Genomic DNA, 18,842 nt, shown 5'->3' on the forward strand with positions numbered 1-18,842 from the left:
GATTTAGAGTCATTTCCGCGAATCGGTTCTTTCAAACATTTTGGTTCAATGTCTTCACGTGGTCTCTTAAGTACAAGCATAGCTTGTTACATGTCATTTGCATTTACAATGAACAATTAACTTCGTGTCTGATTCATTTAGACCGGATTCATGATGTCTATGGGATTTATAAACCGATATATTTCGATCGAATCATCGAAAGGATTCGACTCTTAAGAAGATTCGTTCATACATCAGTGGTGGCTAAAAGGCATTCAGCGGATTACGGACCACCTAAACAAATTAAATAGCAAATATTTACATAGTGCGTACACCAAAAGAAAAACATATTAATGGATTATTTCGACTGTATCGATGGCTTTTCGGCGTGAAAGACAAGATCAGCTGTGAGTCACGCACATGTTGTTGTGATAAGCGCCTGACTTCCCTATCACAAGACACATTATAAAAAGACCGAGGAGGGTGACCCGAACAATGTAAACAAAGTACAAAATAATAATTACGATGGTATTCCAGTTACGCTTTAGTAAATCACCTCGGTTAGGATAGTGTACCATTTATGCTGACATGAAAAAAATGACATCTTTAACAACAACATAACCGTGCAGAACCTGTAACATTAGATAGCTGTTATTGTTTATACTCCATCGCAATGTCTTGTTCTTGTTAGTTTACTGGCAGTACCAGTCAGCGGTACCCAGCTGATAAAGGTATTATATTGTGTTTTTGAGTAAACCCTCCGTGAAAACCTTCAGAACATAAATAAGAATAAAACTGGAAAGTTTGGTAGCTGTAGATGCTAGGGGAGAGCAGGGGCGAAAGTACCATTTTTCAGAAAAACTTCATTTTAAAAGATAATGTTGTAGACAGAGATATATTTCTGCTGTGGCCAGTAATTCAGAAGTGTGGTCTAACAAAACCAGGTGGTATTTCTGTAGAAATGTGGAAAGACTTAAGTATAATTTCACTTTGAACATAAGTTGAACATTGTTACTTTCGACCCCATCGGTTGGGACGAAAGTAACACACAGGTGGGTCAAAAGTAACACAACAATATAAGTTACATTTGTTTCTGTTAGTCTTATTTTTCTTAAGTAAACCTGATTGTGACCTTGTTAATAAATAACTGCAAACATATTTTGTCCTTTATCTTTTCAAAAAAATTATTAAATTACATTTTCATATTTTCATTTTAAATTTAAGTTTAAGTTTCATCAGATGTCTTAAAACCTGACTGTATTTTTTTAATTGTAAATTTCAATGTATTTTTATATAATAATAAAACAATTCTACAGAATGCACAATATACAAATGTAATCACATTAGCATAATAAAAAAACTATAAACATAATGTAACAGTAGGCCTATTTATGTTTCCATCCAGTTGTTTTTATGCATGAATTAAAAATGTGCATTAAAACATCTGGAAACACTGCAATTTCACAGGTGGTGGTGTAAAGGCTAAGTTATTGCTAAAACCTAAATATAAATGTGATGTAGCAGCTGCTTTTCCTGCGTGTTCTGTCTTTCAGCGCGTAGAGTTATTCATTTTAGGTTAAACTCAAATCTGACTCCATTTTATTATTTAATCTGACTCCATTTTAGTATGACCTCGAATTTAGGTTGAAATGCAAATTGGTTGTATGCCTTTTTAATTAATATTCTTCTGACATTTGATTATTCTAGTTAACTCTATTTTTATATTAACTCATTCATTCGGGTGCTCATGTTGCTAACAAGGATACAATGTAATCTACTAGTCAATAATTACAGAGTAAGACAGAATAGAATCAAAATGTAACAATTTATTTACAGTCAGGTAGATATGTATTTTGCCAATTACATATCCAATTGAAACACATCAAATCATATCAATACAAAACATCAAATTCTCAAAGATGAATCTAAAAGTAAAATATGCATACCTGACCTTAGAAAATACATAGTATGAAGTGAAGAGACACACAACACACTACGGGCTTTCTGGCTACAGAAATCGCCCTGATCCTTTTGCTGCAATCCTTTAAATACCTCAGACCAAGACAAACATCCCCCGAGATGAAGACAGAAACTAACAATTGGAATTTGCATTACCTCAGGTCCCAAGCCTGGGTGGTTTTACAACTCAATGGGAACAGGGGGTAATTTACATGGAGGGCCCCAGGAAAGGACACTCCCATCACAGTAATCAAGATATCTCTTGACTCTTCAGATCTGTATTATCTTCTAATCTACTTTTGTGAGGGTGAGACCATTGTACCAGTTAAACTGAGACATTTCCAATGATACTATACATGAGTGTTAGATCACTTGCATTGACATTTTCATGTAATCATTTTGAGCAGACTGAGTAGAAGGAAGAATGGGTGAAGGGATTTAAAATGAAACAAATGGCCAGAAGGGAAGGAGGTCTCCTGCTCCTCCACTCTGTGGGGTGTCTTGAAGATGCCTGTGTATGTTTGTATTGTCTGTTTCTCAGGAGATCAAAGTATCTCAGGTTCTTTCGTCCTTACACCTCTATGTCCAGAAACACCCTCTCAAAAACATCTGGATAAAACCAGACCTCTGTCTGTCTTTCTGACCCTAACTAAGACATATTCTTTTGGTATAATATGACATAAACATTTGTAAGAAATGATGCAAGACACAGAAATTCACAATATAGCTTGCACCGGAACAAAATAAATACTTTTTGTGACTGTAGCGAGACAAAAGTAACAACTGTTACTTTCGTCCCGACAGGAACTCCTGACATTTAAACTCGATTTAATTTTATATAAAAAAAAATTGAAAATGCAAACTGTAGGATGTGTTAAAGCATTAAATAACCTCTAGATTGATCATTACTTTGACACATGAAACAAGAAAAACAACACAACTAATAAAAAAAATTACCGCTTTAATAATTTACTTTTTGTACTCGAAAACAGTTTTACGCACCTAACTTTGGGAAACGATGAGGAAATCACATGATATTTCTCAGCTCCGTCAAGGATTGCATGCTGAACATGCTGTCATAGCTGGGAATGCAAATGCAGAAAGAGGCTCGGAGAAAATCGCTTTGTTACTTTCGTCCCGTGTTACTTTCGCCCCGGTTCTCCCCTAATGAAGTGGTTGTACTGAAACTCCTTTGGAGAAAACACCCTTTAAATTATTACACTGCAGTTGAAATCTACACATAATATAATAAGTGAAATATAACAAAGACTTGTATTTCGGTAGTTTTCTTTCCTCTAGTCTAAAAAAAAGATCCAAAGTAGCCCATAATATTTAAATTGACTACATACCAGTAAGAATTACTGCCAGAGTCAACTGTAATGTCCCTTAAGTTTGTTTAGCATAATGTATTGAACGCCTGTTCTGGTTTAAACCATCTCTAAAACTCACCCTCATTCTTCTGAAATGTAAAAAAAAAGTGCAATTATCTTTCATATTCTCATATAACCTTTTAATTAACTCCGTCCAGATGAACGCTTTACTTGCCATTTGCCACTTCTGTGAACTCGATGGCCCATGGACACTGTTCTGTACAGAGGCCGTCCACCCTCTGTCCCCATCTCCTCCACAGCCTGGTCCAGCATTTCCTGGGGAAAGGGACCGAGAGGCGGACAGAGAGGGCGAAGGGCTCACCATGAGAGCCAACAGTTCTGCCACACAGAGAGCTGACATGTATGAAGTAAGTGAGAAAGTAATCTTGTCATAACCCAAATGTATGTTCAAATCCCCAGTTCTTCTCTTTAATGTCTTATTTAATATCTGTCTTTCTCTCTCCAGGGTGTCGCTCTTTACCTGCATCTCATCCACTGATCTATATATATGACTATATTGTGGATCAGTGGTCTCACCCAGGCTTTGTGAGTGTGGACAGTGAGAGGGGAATCCGCCTCAGCTGTCAGGTATGCAAATGTTTATGTTTGCATTAATCTAAACTTGATTAAAATGCATTAACATGTTATACTTATGTATTATCTGCTATTGCAGTTTTGTCCTGGTCGAGAGGGGCCCATCTTTTTTGGAGATCAACAGCACTGTCATGGTAGCCATGGACAGGATCTACCTCATCAACTCCTGGCCATTCCTGCTGCTAACCATTCAGAGTCTACAGAACACAGCACTCAAGGTACTGGACTGCATGCACCACTTTAGTACCGTGATTGACAGAGTACCTCTTGGAGTTCCTTGTAGTGTTGAAAATATTATGGTTTGCCCTGTTTATTGCCTTGCAGGTGTTTAACAATGAAAAGTGTCCCCTATGTGTCCTCAGAGGACTTTGCTTATGAACAGCACCTTCTCTCCAGCAGTGTTCCCTCACCAGCGAAGCGGCAATGCAGCCCGCTCTCTCACATCCCTAACCCAGCACCCCAAGGCTAGTCTGCACTCCTCATTCAGCTGGTATTTAAAACACAGTTACAAAAAGCAGTATTCTGACTTTTTTGACTTTTTAACAGATATTGTGACTTTATATCTCACAGTGTGTCTTTTTTTCTAATAACTGGAACTTGTTATCTCATAGTCGTGACCTTATTTCTCATAACTGTGACTTTATAATACATATTATCATTTTATAACTTATACTGTGGATTTATCTCAGAATTGCAACTTTATATCTTACAATGGAGACTATATCTCACATTGGTGACTTTATTTTTCATATTTAGCAAATTAAGATCTCATAATTGTCTTACATTTGCTACTTTGTCTCAGTTGGGACTTTATATCTCACAATTACGAACTTGTGCAGTGTTGTGACCTTGAGACAGCTGTGACTATTTTTCTCATAATTGCATCTATATTTCTCATTAATATAACTTTATAACTTATATTGGGACTATCTCATAATTGATATGTATATCTCTATATATTGATTCAGTGGGAATGTTATAATATTTGTGTCTGCAAACAAATTGATTTTCCAACTGTTAAACCGGGTGTCTGACCCACATTTTCCTTTGCCAAGGTTCTGCTCCTGATACTGACAAACGAACAGTTCTCCAGTGATTTTTCAACTTTGTTCAGCTTTTATTATCGGAATTATAACAATAACTTGCCATTACACTGTAATGTTATACTGTATAGTTCAGCATGAAAAAAACTTTCACAGCAACATAACGTATGATTCTCTCATAGAGCAAGAGGAAGACATGAGTGGTTGGGATGGTGCTGAAGGGGGTGGGTCTAACCCACAGCCCAGCCAATCAGAGAGTGTGCAGCCCAAAGATTTTCAATTTGATGATGGAAGACAAGACCTTCTTGGGCCACAGTTCAAATCACTGAGACATTTAAGACAAGTAAATCAATATTTTTTTCTCTGTTGCAAACAGCAGATTTTGTTTAAAAAATATAATTTTGACAATGTTATATCTGATTAATGACCAGTCCTGGGTGCCATTGATTTCCAACAGATGGTATTGCATGTTCTCATGGGAAATCAAGTCATATGGAGAGGTGCAGACCCTGGTCTTATCCAATCAGCTTTCAATGTGCTGAAGGTCAGCTGAAAATCTGTGTATACAATGTGATGCCGGTCTACATCATAAAAGCACATCTGTGTTACAAACTACATTTCAAAAGTTTGGACAAACTTGACTGAATTTGTTTCTCCTGATCTTCTGAAGATTTTGATTATGCCTGCGCTTAAATGCTTGGGCAAAAATGTTTTTTTTTTAGAAAAATATAAATTTTGTTATATTATAATGTTTTAATATTAATTTACAATTTTGATTATTTTTATATGCTATTTAATAAAACATAAAAAAAATAAATTAAAATATTTTTTTTACATGTTAAATAAACATACTTTTTGTTATAATATAATATAATATGTGACCCTGGACCACAAAACCAGGCTTAAATTGCTTGGGTATATTTTTAGCAATTTCTATGGTTTTAGCTGAATAATATGAAATTCATTGACATGTATTTATAAAAACTATATTACTTATGTATTCTAATGTTTATTCTGAACACTTTAATCATTTATTAACCTTTTAACTGTATAGTACATATTATGAACTGAAATATATGTGAATTGCCTCTGACAGAAGCTATACATAGCAACAAAGCAGAGATGACAGCTGTCGAGTCTTTGTCTTTCCGGGCACCCATACCCGTTTATACCTCGTTCTTTTCAGTCTTTTCAACCAAAAAATGACAACACTGCCTCTATTTGGTTTTACCGCATTAGTTTTGCTACAAATAATTCATACTCCTCTTGGTTTACTGTCTAATTGTAGACTACCGCTAGTTTGAACAATTTTTCATTTCAACCTTATTCTCATGGCTATTCATCGTACTTGTTTGTGCCATCCTAGACATATTCTTGGAGGTCACCCAAAGTTCACTAGTTCATTCCAGGTGCTGCCCAATGGAAAGTCCCATACTTGCCCAGTATGGGGCACCCAAGACTCATAACCTATATTAAAGGGTTAGTTCACCCGAGAATGAAAATTTGTCCATCTTCTACTCACCCTCGAAGCATCCTAGGTGTATGTGACTTTCTTCTTTCAGAATAATCCAGTCGAAGTTATATTAAAAATGGTCCTTGCTCTTCCAAGCATTTCAAAGGAGTAAGCGCGTGTTTGTTGTCAACTGTTATGAAGACATGAAATAAAATGTGCGCATCTGTAATAAAACGTCACTCACACGGCTCCGCGTGGGTGGGTGGGGGTTGGGGGGAGAATAAAGGCCCCCTGTCACGAATCCATGTATTTCTGTAAGACAAATATCCAGATTTCATAATAATAAACACTTTTTTTCTCACTTCTGCTGACTGCTGGGAACCGACGGTTAAGGTAAAAAAGAAAATACCCCTGTAAGTCACTTTAAGGAGTCAAATGTCACCTCATATTAGTTTTTTTTTTTTATTAGAGTTTTTGATTATTGATCAGAAGGTGCTACTATTTTTTTTTTTTAAATTAGGAGGACAAGTGCTTCTAAAAAGAAAAGTAACATAGAGCCATGTGTAACATATTAGATCTGTCCATGAGGTCTTAAAGAGAAAGCGTCCTAAATTAACCTCTTCCAGTGTTATTTTACAGTTGAAGAAATTATAGTTAATACAAAATAGTTTATAAAAAAATAAAGTAGTTAATTTAATTTGTATCTTGTTATTGTTTTTGTTTGTGCTATTGATTGCCATTCATTCATTTACTATTTACTTATCCTTTTTAGTTAAAATAATTAAAATTCTGATTGCGTGTGATTCTTCCCATGGGTCCGTGGGAAATAGTCCTGCCACCACAGCCGGAAAAAAAACCTAAGAAACGCTGCATACATTTAATAAAATTAGAAAAATGCCATTACAAAGGTAAAAAGAAAATGGCCGATTAATCATTTTGAGTCAAATGTCAACTCATGTTATGAGGAATTTTTTTTTTTTTAATCAGAATTCTTTCTTTTATTAATCAGAAGGTGCTCCTGCATTTTATACATTAGGAGGACATGCGTTCCTAATTACAAGAAAATATTGCTCTTAGACTGGGTGTGTGAAAAAGGTATTGCTGTGGAATGGGATTTGGCTGAGGAAAAAGTTTAAATCAAAATGATTATTTATTTATTAATTTTTTTTGCTTTAACCGCTGTGATCACATGCGGCGTTGCTGTAGCCGAGAATGCTTTGGGTCAAATATACTAACATTAACACTCAAAATAAGTCACATTTAGAAATGACAGCAGTGATCTCATAACCTTTATTCAGAAATTTAAGGGAACATATTGCTTTTATAAGATGCCGAGACAAACACATAGATTTAACAGAGGCCTGTTACTATGACTTCTTTGGCATAGTATGATTTACATCTTATTTCGCAACTTATGTGTGACTGTTTTCTTTCTAAACAGTGAAATAGTTTCAAAACTCAGTGTCAGGATCATCGCAAAGTTCAACACTCATTGTGTATATACATAATGTAACCCCCTCTCCCTCTTTTTCTCTATTTCTCAATCTATCTTCCAGAGATCTCCATGCTGGTGGATGTACTTAATGTTGAGCGCGGTTGTGTAAATCCTGTTTCGGATGACGACATTCTCTCACTTTATCAGTTCAACATTAGCAGTGGAAACACACAGCCAACAGAGAAAGGTAACGCATGGAAACAGAACTCAGATTTATACCACTTTTCAAACACACACTATTTATTGAATTTTGCATTTGTACACAGTGAATTCTTCCTTAATGTGCCTTTCTCATGGTCTGTCTTTCACTCAGGTCCAACTCTGTTGAATAAGATTGAAGTGGCTCTTTCTAATGAGAATCTGTCAGTGGAGGCGGTCTCTCTCTGCTTGCTCTGTCTGAAAGAAGAGTGGATGAAGTAAGTTTGCATTTTGTCTTTAGAATAGAAAATCTTAACTAGACCCCTTTTGTAACATTGCAAATGTCTTCACTGTCTCTTTTGATCAATTTAACACATCCTTGATGGATAGCAGGAAAAAAAATGTTTTGTAATGGTATTATAAAATGAAAACTACAGTTTAAACTATGCTGAATAACTATGAATAATATATGAACTATTGTTACAGTGATCATATAAGGCACTTTCCTCAAATGGACGTAAAATCAGGACCCAAAAACGAATTTTAATTAGAAGTAATGTTATTTTTTTAACCTTCAGTAAATGCTGACCTTCAACCCTCAGAAGATTATTATATGAAAAATATTATATTAGTACTCTATTTTTTTCTGTTCTTATTTATTGTGCATGAGGTTAGCCATTTTTGCAACGCTGTCATACATTCGGGACTCTGGGAACACTGATAAATAGTAAAGTATTGGTGGTTAAAATGATTTAAACATAGTCTGTACTTCAATGAATAATAGAGAGTTAATAGATTGTGTCAAAATGAAGTAGAATTTTAATTCGCTTTTAATAAATCTGAGGATGGAAAGTCCAAAATCTAGAAATGCAACAAGACACCGAAATATACAGAATTTCTGGAAATTGCTGTTATATTTATTACAGACAGTTTAGGAAAGTCCTGCAGCAGTCATGAAAGTCAAATATTTTGCCTGTTTTCCCATAATTCGTATTTTTCCCCTCTCTATCACTCATTTCTCCCCAATTGTCCCTTTGTCCTGATTTCCTGTCGTCCGTTTATTGTTTCTTTGCTAAAACTCTGTGCTTCCTCTCACATGATCTTTTTGTTCTTTCTGTTAAAGCAAAGTAAAAGTGTTGTTTAAGTTCTCCATGGTGGATGGCAGAGGTAAAGAGGACACTCAGAAGGTTTTAGCCCTGCTGGGAGCCACAGGGCCCAGGGAAGAGGACAATGTGTGTCTTCCTAAGTCATGGATGACAGGACTCATCAAGCTCTACAAGAGCCATCTAATAACAGCAATTAGAGGCGGAGAGAGAACTCTGAGCCAGTGAGAGAGAGTGAGAAAAAAGGGACAATGGACTCATTGCCAGAGTTAGATGAAAGGAATGTGTGAGTGAGTGCGTGTGTGTGTTAATTACGGGAAAAGGGACATTGTCTGAGAATAGCTTTTTCTCCATGACAAAGAGAGAAAGTAAAAGCTATCATTGTAATTGGAGTAGGGATATTCCGGTATCAAATTTTACTGTTGCGATTAATTGCTTTTTTTTTTTTTCACGGTATACGAAATTATCACAGGATTTATATTTAGGTCATAATACAGTATAACAGGTTAATTAACTTTTTTCTTATAACAAAAATAACTGAGCATTTAAATACAATAAATCAAAACAGAAAAATATATAAACTTAAAAGAACTATAAAGACCCATATCACTTTACAAAAAGACCTATTTAGTTAACTATTAACATTCACAATGAGAAACAGCTACATTTGCTGGAGAAGTTATTAATCATGCATACTTGTTTACATCAGAGCGGCACACGCGTCTTTCAAGCAGCATACAGCGGTGTTGTGCATTTTGACCAGTTGATGGGAAAAGTATTCTTAAGAAGCATCCCAAATACTTAATAATTTGTCATATATAATTATTCACGGTATTTAGAAGTGCCCACTATAACAATATCGTGCATATTCATTACCATGATATATCGCATTACCGAATACCGACACGTGTCTAGATTGGAGCCTCAAAAACGTTTACTTACACACATGCATTTAAATGGAATGTTGTTTTACCATCATGACTAGACATGTCCATTTTCTGCCTTTCACTATGTGTCTAATAGAGCACATGGTCCATTGATTTCAATGGAACAAGGCCAAGTATCAGTTGATATTATACTGTTTGAGACTTGCCTCTTATATGTCTATTAAAATACATAATCACATTTTTCTTTCCATCTGAATTTGTCATTTTATTTATCCTTATTTTAAATAAATGACTTTTACTTTAATTTCACACATTCTAAATAAAGTCTGTCTGCTTTTTGGAAACCATAAAAAAAGAAAGATGATTATACCAGCTACTGACCACTATCAGGATCATCTGTTAGTAAAGAAATCGTTTTTTGACAGATCTTCCCTGTAATTGTTGTTGTGGGAGTGTTTCTGGATTATGTAGAAATCCTCTTAAACCTATAACAGATTTATAGCTTGTTTCAGTGCGCTACAAGACTTAAAATAATGCAACTAATACTGTGCTATATGTACCTCCACAATAAGCCTCTCTTACCTGAGTAAATTTTTATTCATCATACAGCTACTCCAAATTTGTTTACTACACTTTCTCAGTACAAAAAAAAGTTTTTAAATGTAATATGTACACATGATGCACTAAGAACAATGTATTTAAAAATAAAATTAAAACACTGCCAGAATGCATGACTAAGCCCGGAAAAGGTCGTGCATAGAGTACTGATAAAGAGAGGAGAACAGGGTGGGGAGCTTTAAAGAGACGAGAAAGAGATTGAACTGCCAGGACTTTCACTTTCAGTGATCAAACTGCCTCCACACTGTTTGATCCTTCAGGAAAAGCCCACAACAGATCAAATGTCTTGCTCACTTGCATGCCAGCTGGAAATTCAAGCTTCAAAACAAACTGACTGAAAAGGAAGAAGGAAATTTCGGGGGAAAGACAGGGGACATTAAAATCACTGTAAATAGAGGAATATCTTGTTGTCCATCAGAAGGCTGGGAGTTTCCAACTGTCAGCCTAGGATTGAGCCAGAGGGTCAGAATGGGGAGCAGCTGTGGGATCAAGGAGAAAGTGCAGCAGTGAGAGGAAGAGGACACGCTGTTTAGTAGATTCTGACAGAAGCAGCTGGGAAACCCACTGAGGCTAAATTTCTTCCATAACCCTTCTGCAGCAATCTGTCGTGCAAAACGACTTGATTAAGAAGAACATGGGGAATTTGGCCCACATTGACCGGTAGAAGCATGTCACCAACAGGTAACGTTATAGACGTCCAGCACTGACGAAGGTCCATCAATGATTAAACAGTTGTATTTGGGAGTGTGTGTGTGCGTGTGTGTGTGTGGTGTTCGCGACATTAAGAGTACACCACGTGGGTGTGTTGAAAATGTCACGGTTTTTAATGCTCTGAAACCACATTGTTTACCTTTGCCTTTCAGTGCTCTTACTCCTATCAACATTGACTGTTCAAGGAAGTGGGTGCGATGATTTTATGAAGACTACGGTCAGAAATCTGCTAGACTCTATACACATCGAAAAAACGTCCGGATTCGTGAGTGTTTTTTTTTTTTTTTTTTTACTTCGCGATTATAAGAAGCCTGCTTTAGCATTTATCTGTCCCGTGTAAATTTAGTAGCTACTGACCTTTTTGTTGTTTAGCAATTTTGATAACTTGGGAGAAGCCCGTGCATCTTAAATAAATATGTCGTCTTTATTAAAGGCTGTTAAATTTGACATTGTAATATTTCTCGGTTGCAGCCACAAGTGTTTCCGAAGAACTACGTCGTGTCCCACTACTTCAACGACAGCGCGCTGTGCAATGAGCCGGTAAGACTGACAGTTCAGCGGGTCAGTGTGGTGTGAGGCTCTTTCTTCTGATCCTTTTTAAATTAAATAAACCTAAACCTTTTCCCCAGATGAAAGCACCAAGATTAGATAGATTGCATTTCTCAGAACTTAATTACGTGTAACTAAACATTTTCTTCAGGTTTATCATCTCAGCCATCCTTTGTCACTGACCCAAATACAAATACATTTAGTATCTAATTTTGTCCTAGCAGCTAAACTTAAAAATGTGTCTTGTGTCTCTCTCTCTCTGTGTGTGACATTAGTGCTGTGTGTTCAGTGCTGCTGCTTTCTTGTCTAATTCCTGGAGCCAGCTCTTCCAGCACCTCAGTCGAGTTCACCTCAAAACCAGGTTCATCAGGGAGCTGATAGTCACACTAGATGACATAGCAAAAGAGGTATATTGTCATACACGTTTATTTACACTTATTTACATTTAAAGTGTACATATTACAACCTTAAAGGTACACATCAGTAGGCATACATATTGTTACCTAAATGGTTCATTTGGGTAAAAAGAAAAGAAAAATACTACCCCAGTGACAAAATTTATACCTTTTTTTTTCTAAGAGTGTATATGTTTGTAACAAGGTTTGTTCATACCATACTTCTTGCTACTATACTGTTTTCTCAGATGTTGTATCAAAACATTTCTTAATTGTAGGTTTGATACAGTAGATTTATCTCTTGTGGTTAGTTTTATTTCTGTCTTTCTTTAAACAGAAAATTCCAGATCGTCTAGATATCTCTGGTTTCCCATCTGTTGAGTCGTCGCCGGAAGGTCTTCTCTCCTTCACCTCATCCCTCTTCACACGATGGCTCGATCTGGATTGTGCTTTTGGAGAGCATCACTGCATCTTCCCCACACCAAGTGAAGAGGATCAAGAAAATCCACCTTTAGATGAGGAACAGAATGTAGAGAACCATGAACATGTGGATGAGCAGCAGCTTGAGATAAAAGGAGAGACAGCTAAAAGTCAGCTTGACCCAGGTCCAACTAATGGCTATAGAGAGTCACTTTTCCCAGGTTGCTCTCATTGGACTTTTTCTTTCCTATGGATAACATTGAGTCTGATCTGGTGAAAGCTGAGAGATCTGTTTTAAATATGCCACGAAACTTGGCCAAAATGAGGCTTCCCTCTGAAAGGACAGCTACTGTAATTCACTTTTGCATTACACTGATTAGCATTTGTATGAGATTTCAGAGAAGTTGCTCTCTGGATATAGTTCAAGATTTCTAGATGCAGTTATGGATCCACATGTTGGAAAAAAAAGGGATGTTTTGGAAACCGACACATGACCAATATGATGTTCTCTTTCATGTATGTGTATGAGGTTTTTTTTTTGTCCATCTTGTCTTTGCACTGATTGTCCAGTGTTTCTATCATCTTATACAATGAATTATGTGTCATCCATTATAATTCAGGTTTAACCTGTTGACTGAACGTTTTAACATTGAATTTAGTGAAAAGGTAAAGAATACATGAAGCCAAAAGTCTCCACTTATCACTCAGTGTTCAAGAGGAAACAACTACACTCGTATAGCTACAGTAAATTCAAGCCATATTAAATAAAACTGTAGCGGAGGAACCAGTTTAAGCTTAATAGTGGATTACATAAGTCATAAGTATTGTTGTCTCACCTTAGTGAATGTTACTACATGCAATGTTTTACTAAAATGAATTTAACAATCTTTCTGTTTTTGGTGTACATATGATGTCTATTTTTAAGTGTAGATTTTTATATATAAATAAATCCTTCTTAAAATAATTCAGTGTTTGTATGAACTGACTAGACGTACCAGTATTCGGTAATGCGATATATCACGGAAATGAATATGCCCGATATTGTTATCGTGGGCTCTTCTAAATGATATATCACAAATTATTCAGAATTCGGAATGCATTTTAAAAATAAATTTCCCATCAACTGGTAAAAAAAAAACATGGGGGAATATGTGAGAGAGGTGGAGAAGGAACGAACATTCACTCACTGACAGCAGATGGCGCTAAACTGCAGAAAATGCAGCCTTTACCCTGGAAACCCCATAAAATAAAGCAGCTGCTCTACTTTCTAAAAACGTATTTAAATAGCTATTGAGATTTGTGGATTTAATGTGTTGTTCATCAACAGTGCCAAATACTTAAATATTTGGACTTAGGCAATCTATTATTTCAATCTTTTTTTTACATTTTAATCTGGACTACAACATACCCTAGATATTGTTAGAAAGTGTTTTGATTCTTTATTGTTCGTTCACATTTTAGTTAATTCGTTACTTAACATAAACTTCCAATGAAAAGTTCTTCTGGACATTCATTAATCTTAGGTATTCCAATATATAACACGTTGTTAAACTCAAAAATTGCAACTGTGTCATTTTATGAGTTAACATGAACTATGAGTTGTATTTGTTTGAACAAATCTTATAACTTATGTAGAAAATTTAACTATTTCTCATGGTAAATGTAAATGCATTAACTAAGGTTAACTAATGAGATCTTATTGAAAAAGTAATACCTATAGGTCTTTATAGTTCTTTGCACTTTAATCTGTGCAAAACTTTTAACTTTATTTATTTTTTCTTTTTACTTTATTGTATAGTTATTTTTGATATAAGAAAAAAGTTATTAAACCTGTTATACTGTATTATGGCCACTTTTTTTAAAACTAAATTTCATTATTGTGATAATATTGTGTACCGTGATAAAAGCATTAGCAATTAATCACAACATGAAAATATGATACCGGCATATACCTAGAACTGACTATACTCTTTTGTTTGTCAGAGTGTGCGTATGAGTATGAGGACTTTCTCTAGTATCAGCTGGATGGACAGACTTGCAGATGATGGCACAAACAACAACAGAGCACCACAGAGACCTTTTGTTCACACACTTTTGCTGTTCTACCACAATATAGCCTGCAGCTGGCACATCTCGAAAACACACATAATAACACAATTAACAAGTCAACATGCAATAAGTTACATTTATGCTACATATTGTTGAAGGATATTGTTCATAAGGTTGTAGGATTTTACCTTGTTAATATAAGAAATTTTGTTTGGATTATGCACAACTGAGCCAAACTCCATGCAAACCAGCACACATCTTGGAAAACCTCCCTAAACCAAGAGGTAGTGTCCCACTAGGTAAAGTTAGTTAAGGCATTAACCAACATTAACTAACAATTAGCAAAACATCTGCTACAACATTTACTATAAGTTAGTTAAAAACAACTGTCTATATTAACAGACACAACTTAAGATTTAAATATTAGTAAAGGCTGCTACTAACATTAAAGGGGGGGTGAAATGCTCGTTTTCACTCAATATCCTGTTAATCTTGAGTACCTATAGAGTAGTACTGCATCCTTCATAACTCCAAAAAGTCTTTATTTTTATCATATTTATAAGAGAAAGATGGTCTGTACCGATTTTTCCCGGAAAAACACGAGCGCCTAGAGGCGTGACGTGTGGGCGGAGCTAAAGAATCACGAGCGCCAGTAGGCTTTTGAGTTGAGAGCATGTGGAAGCTGTGACACAGATCCAGAGGCTGAAATTTAACAAGAGCAGCATCAGCAAAGGCGGTATGCTATGTGGTATGTACTGAAACTGTATATATTTGCTTAGCGGTTTTGGAAAATGACTAAGTTCCACTTTATGTCATCTTTTTTTTTAAGCTGTACATGTGGAAAGTGCAGTTTGATGACAACATCGCATGTTGTTTACTTGATGTGCTTACGCGCCGATAGCTAAGTTAACAACACAGAGATATTTGAAGCAGTTTTACTCACCGCATGTGGTTCCAACACACGATCGTGACCCTTTTCCATTGGGACTGCATTATCCTTAAGAAATAAGCGATGTGCAATCCGAAATGCAGGGAACAAACAAAAACACTTGCACAACTCCGTTGATGCTCTGTAAAAATAAACTCCATCCACTGGTCCCTTAATGCTGTTTCTCTTTTGGTAATCTGTGCAGGGTTGTCTTGCCCTGGCAACCAAAAACACACTTCTTTTGTGACTTTTCACGATGCTCTCACTCTGATCAGGCTGTGCTCAGCCTCTCAGTGCTCTGCTCTACGGGAGCGCGCGCTCTTCAGGCAGAAGTGCCTCAGGACCCATATAAGGAAATTCCGCTCCATCTAACATCACACAGAGCCATACTCGAAAAAAACTTTCCGAAACTTGTGACAAACCGGAAGAGGTTTTTTTGGAACAAAAATACTCCTTCAAACGTACAACTTAATTTTTGAAACTTTGTCCATGTTTAGCATGGGAATCCAACTCTTTAACAGTGTAAAAAACTCAGTATGCATGAAATAGCATTTCACCCCCCCCTTTAACTAAGATTAATAAATGCTTTATATGTATTGTGAATTTATGCAATGTAGTTAACTAATGCTAACAAACGGAACCTATCATAAAGTGTGTTATCGAGACCATCTAGTCAGGTTAGGCTGGTAATACAGTATATTTCAGGCAATAAAATATGCCCAGATTTTACAGTCTAAATTTAAGACGTAACAAAACTGATGGAGGATCATGTGACCCTTCAACGGCGATGCACACATAGTCTTTTGCTCTGCTCACTTTGTTAAATATTCTATAATCCTTATAGTAAATTTTGACCCACTCTCTATTTTACCCATCATGAGTATTTCAACGGTCAAGGACAATTGTAAAAAAGAGATTGAGCTATCACCAATAAAGAAAAAATTCAAAGATTCCACCATTTCCCAAGAGGACCTTGACGGCGCCATTGCTAATGGTATCAAACTAGTATTTAAAGAACAACAGAGTACTTTGGATTGGTTGTGGCCTCAACAGTAAGAGATGCGATAGACTCTGTACTGACCCCAGCATTGCGTGACCTACTGTGGGTACGGAAAGTATTCAGACCCCCTTACATTTTTCACTCTTTGTTATATTGCAGCCATTTGCTAAAATCAAGGTTACAGCTCACAGTGCATGTCAGAGCAAATGAGAATCATGAGGTCAAAGGGACTGTCTGAAGAGCTCAGAGACAGAATTGTGGCAAGCCACAGATCTGGCAAAGGTTACAAAAAAAATTCTGCTGCACTTAAGGTTCCTAAGAGCACAGTGGCCTACATAATCTTTAAATGGAAGACGTTTGGGAGGACCAGAACCCTTCCTAGAGCTGGCTGTCTGGACAAACTGAGCTGTCGGGGGAGAAGAGCCTTTGTGAGAGAGGTAAAGAAGAAAGTTGTAGAAAGTCAACCATCACTGCAGCCCTCCACCAGTCTGGGCTTTATGGCAGAGTGGCCCGACGGAAGCCTCTCCTCAGTGCAAGACACATGAAAGTCTGCATTGAGTTTGCTAAAAAAACACCTGAAGGACTCTGGACTGATGAGATTCTAAGCGGTATGTGTGGAGAAAACAAGGCACTGCTCATCACCTGTCCAGTACAGTCCCAACAGTGAAGCATGGTGGTGGCACCATCATGCTGTGGGGGTGTTTTTCAGCTGCAGGGACAGGACGACTGCTTGCAATCAAGGGAAAGATGAATGCAGCCAAGTACTGTCAGGGTTTGGTAAGGGAGGAACTCAAGTGCAGAGAGGAATCGGGTTACACAGAGGGTTTATTTACACAAAGGGGAAAACAAAACCCACGAGGGGGAAAACACTGACTAAGGTAGCTACAAAATAACCAAACAGGACTGGGCTGACAAGATAAAGACTCTAAACACTAACAATAAACAAACACTCATGGTAATACAAAGACATCTCAAAGGGGGTTACAAGGATAAACTTCTCACAAGGCTGACCAGTAGGAACACATATGTGGAACAATGAACCGACGAAAGACAGAGCTCACTAGGAGATCTAAATAGGGGAACTAATTAAGACATGACAGGTGGCACAGATAGGACAATCACGACAAGACTAGGATAACAAAGGGGGCGGGGCAAGGGAACGAGACAACACAAGCACATGGCCCAAAGACAAGGCCATGTGCTTGTACACAAAACACGGGTCTGTCATGATCCTGCCTCAAGACTAGGGAAAAATCAAGGACACGAGGGCAGAATCATGACAAGTACAGGGATATACTGGACGAAAAACCTTTTCCAGAGGATCTCAGACTGGGCCAAAGGTTCACCTTCCAACAAGACAATGCACAATGCACAACCTAAGCACAAAGCTAAAATAACTAAGGAGTGGCGTCACAACAACTCCGTGACTGTTCTTGAATGGCCCAGCCAGAGCCCTAACTTAGACCCAATTAAGCATCTCTGGAGAGACCTGAAAATGGCTGTCCACCAATGTTTACCATCCAACCTGACAGAACTGGAGAGGATCTGCAAGAAGGAATGGTGAGGATGATCCCCAAATCCAGGTGTGAAAAACTTGGTGCATCTTTCCCAAAAAGCTGCAAAAGGGTCTGGCTGCAAAGGGTCTGAATACTTAGGACAATGTGATATTTCAGTTTTTCTTTTTTTAATATGCAAAAATGACAACAATTCTGTGTTTTTCTGTGAATATGGGGTGCTGTGTGTACATTCATTAGGAAAAAAATGCACACAAAAAAGGTAGCAAATGGCTGCAATATAACAAAGAGTGAAAAATGTAAGGGGGTCTGAATACTTTCCGTACCCACTGTACATATGGACATACAGGTGCTGAACAATTCTGTTAAAGTGCTAAAAGCAGAACTTGAAAAGTTAGCTAGCATGAAGAAAACCAGGTAGATTCCGTTCAGGCAGCTGAACATGAGGATTAGTAATGGGTCGTTCTTGAACAATTCGTTCATTTTAAACAAATATTTAATGTGACTCGGGAAGAACGAGTCGTCTCGGGGAGTGAATCGTTCAGTTGTGCAAGCGCAAAATTCTATAGGCTCTGTTCTGGAATTAGTCTAGTTCGCCTGTTTCAGTCAATGCAGTCTGAGCCGGAAAATCATCAAA

The 18,842-nt window shown here is 36.9% G+C and overlaps 2 protein-coding genes across 2 annotated transcripts; both read left to right on the forward strand.

Moving 5' to 3' along the window:
* Positions 1–134: 134 nt before the first annotated feature.
* On the forward strand, positions 135–10,330 carry LOC128030214 (folliculin). Its single transcript, XM_052617685.1, has 10 exons — positions 135–386; positions 3,467–3,680; positions 3,775–3,896; positions 3,982–4,120; positions 4,245–4,392; positions 5,102–5,288; positions 5,403–5,489; positions 7,957–8,080; positions 8,207–8,309; positions 9,155–10,330. The coding sequence occupies exons 2-10, from the start codon at positions 3,467–3,469 to the stop codon at positions 9,360–9,362; spliced, it is 1,332 nt and encodes a 443-aa protein (XP_052473645.1). The 5' UTR covers positions 135–386; the 3' UTR covers positions 9,363–10,330.
* Positions 10,331–10,397: 67 nt separating this feature from the next.
* On the forward strand, positions 10,398–13,678 carry LOC128030787 (uncharacterized). Its single transcript, XM_052618755.1, has 5 exons — positions 10,398–11,320; positions 11,503–11,615; positions 11,822–11,890; positions 12,175–12,306; positions 12,632–13,678. The coding sequence occupies exons 1-5, from the start codon at positions 11,308–11,310 to the stop codon at positions 12,989–12,991; spliced, it is 687 nt and encodes a 228-aa protein (XP_052474715.1). The 5' UTR covers positions 10,398–11,307; the 3' UTR covers positions 12,992–13,678.
* The last annotated feature ends 5,164 nt before the right edge of the window (positions 13,679–18,842 follow it).

This window comes from Carassius gibelio, chromosome A16 (assembly GCF_023724105.1).
Source record: "Carassius gibelio isolate Cgi1373 ecotype wild population from Czech Republic chromosome A16, carGib1.2-hapl.c, whole genome shotgun sequence".
NCBI classification, from domain to species: Eukaryota; Metazoa; Chordata; class Actinopteri; order Cypriniformes; family Cyprinidae; genus Carassius; species Carassius gibelio.

What these genes read in the sequence shown, in the direction of transcription:
- LOC128030787 (XM_052618755.1), top strand. An exon ending in TCGAAAAAACGTCCGGATTC is followed by an intron (nt 11,616 to 11,821) that starts GTGAGTGTTTTT and finishes TCTCGGTTGCAG; the next exon opens with CCACAAGTGTTTCCGAAGAA. An exon ending in GCGCGCTGTGCAATGAGCCG is followed by an intron (nt 11,891 to 12,174) that starts GTAAGACTGACA and finishes GTGTGACATTAG; the next exon opens with TGCTGTGTGTTCAGTGCTGC.
- LOC128030214 (XM_052617685.1), top strand. Translation starts at nt 3,467, where the DNA reads ATGAACGCTTTACTTGCCATTTGCCACTTCTGTGAACTCGATGGCCCA. An exon ending in AGCTGACATGTATGAAGTAA is followed by an intron (nt 3,681 to 3,774) that starts GTGAGAAAGTAA and finishes TTCTCTCTCCAG; the next exon opens with GGTGTCGCTCTTTACCTGCA. An exon ending in CAGCTTTCAATGTGCTGAAG is followed by an intron (nt 5,490 to 7,956) that starts GTCAGCTGAAAA and finishes TATCTTCCAGAG; the next exon opens with ATCTCCATGCTGGTGGATGT.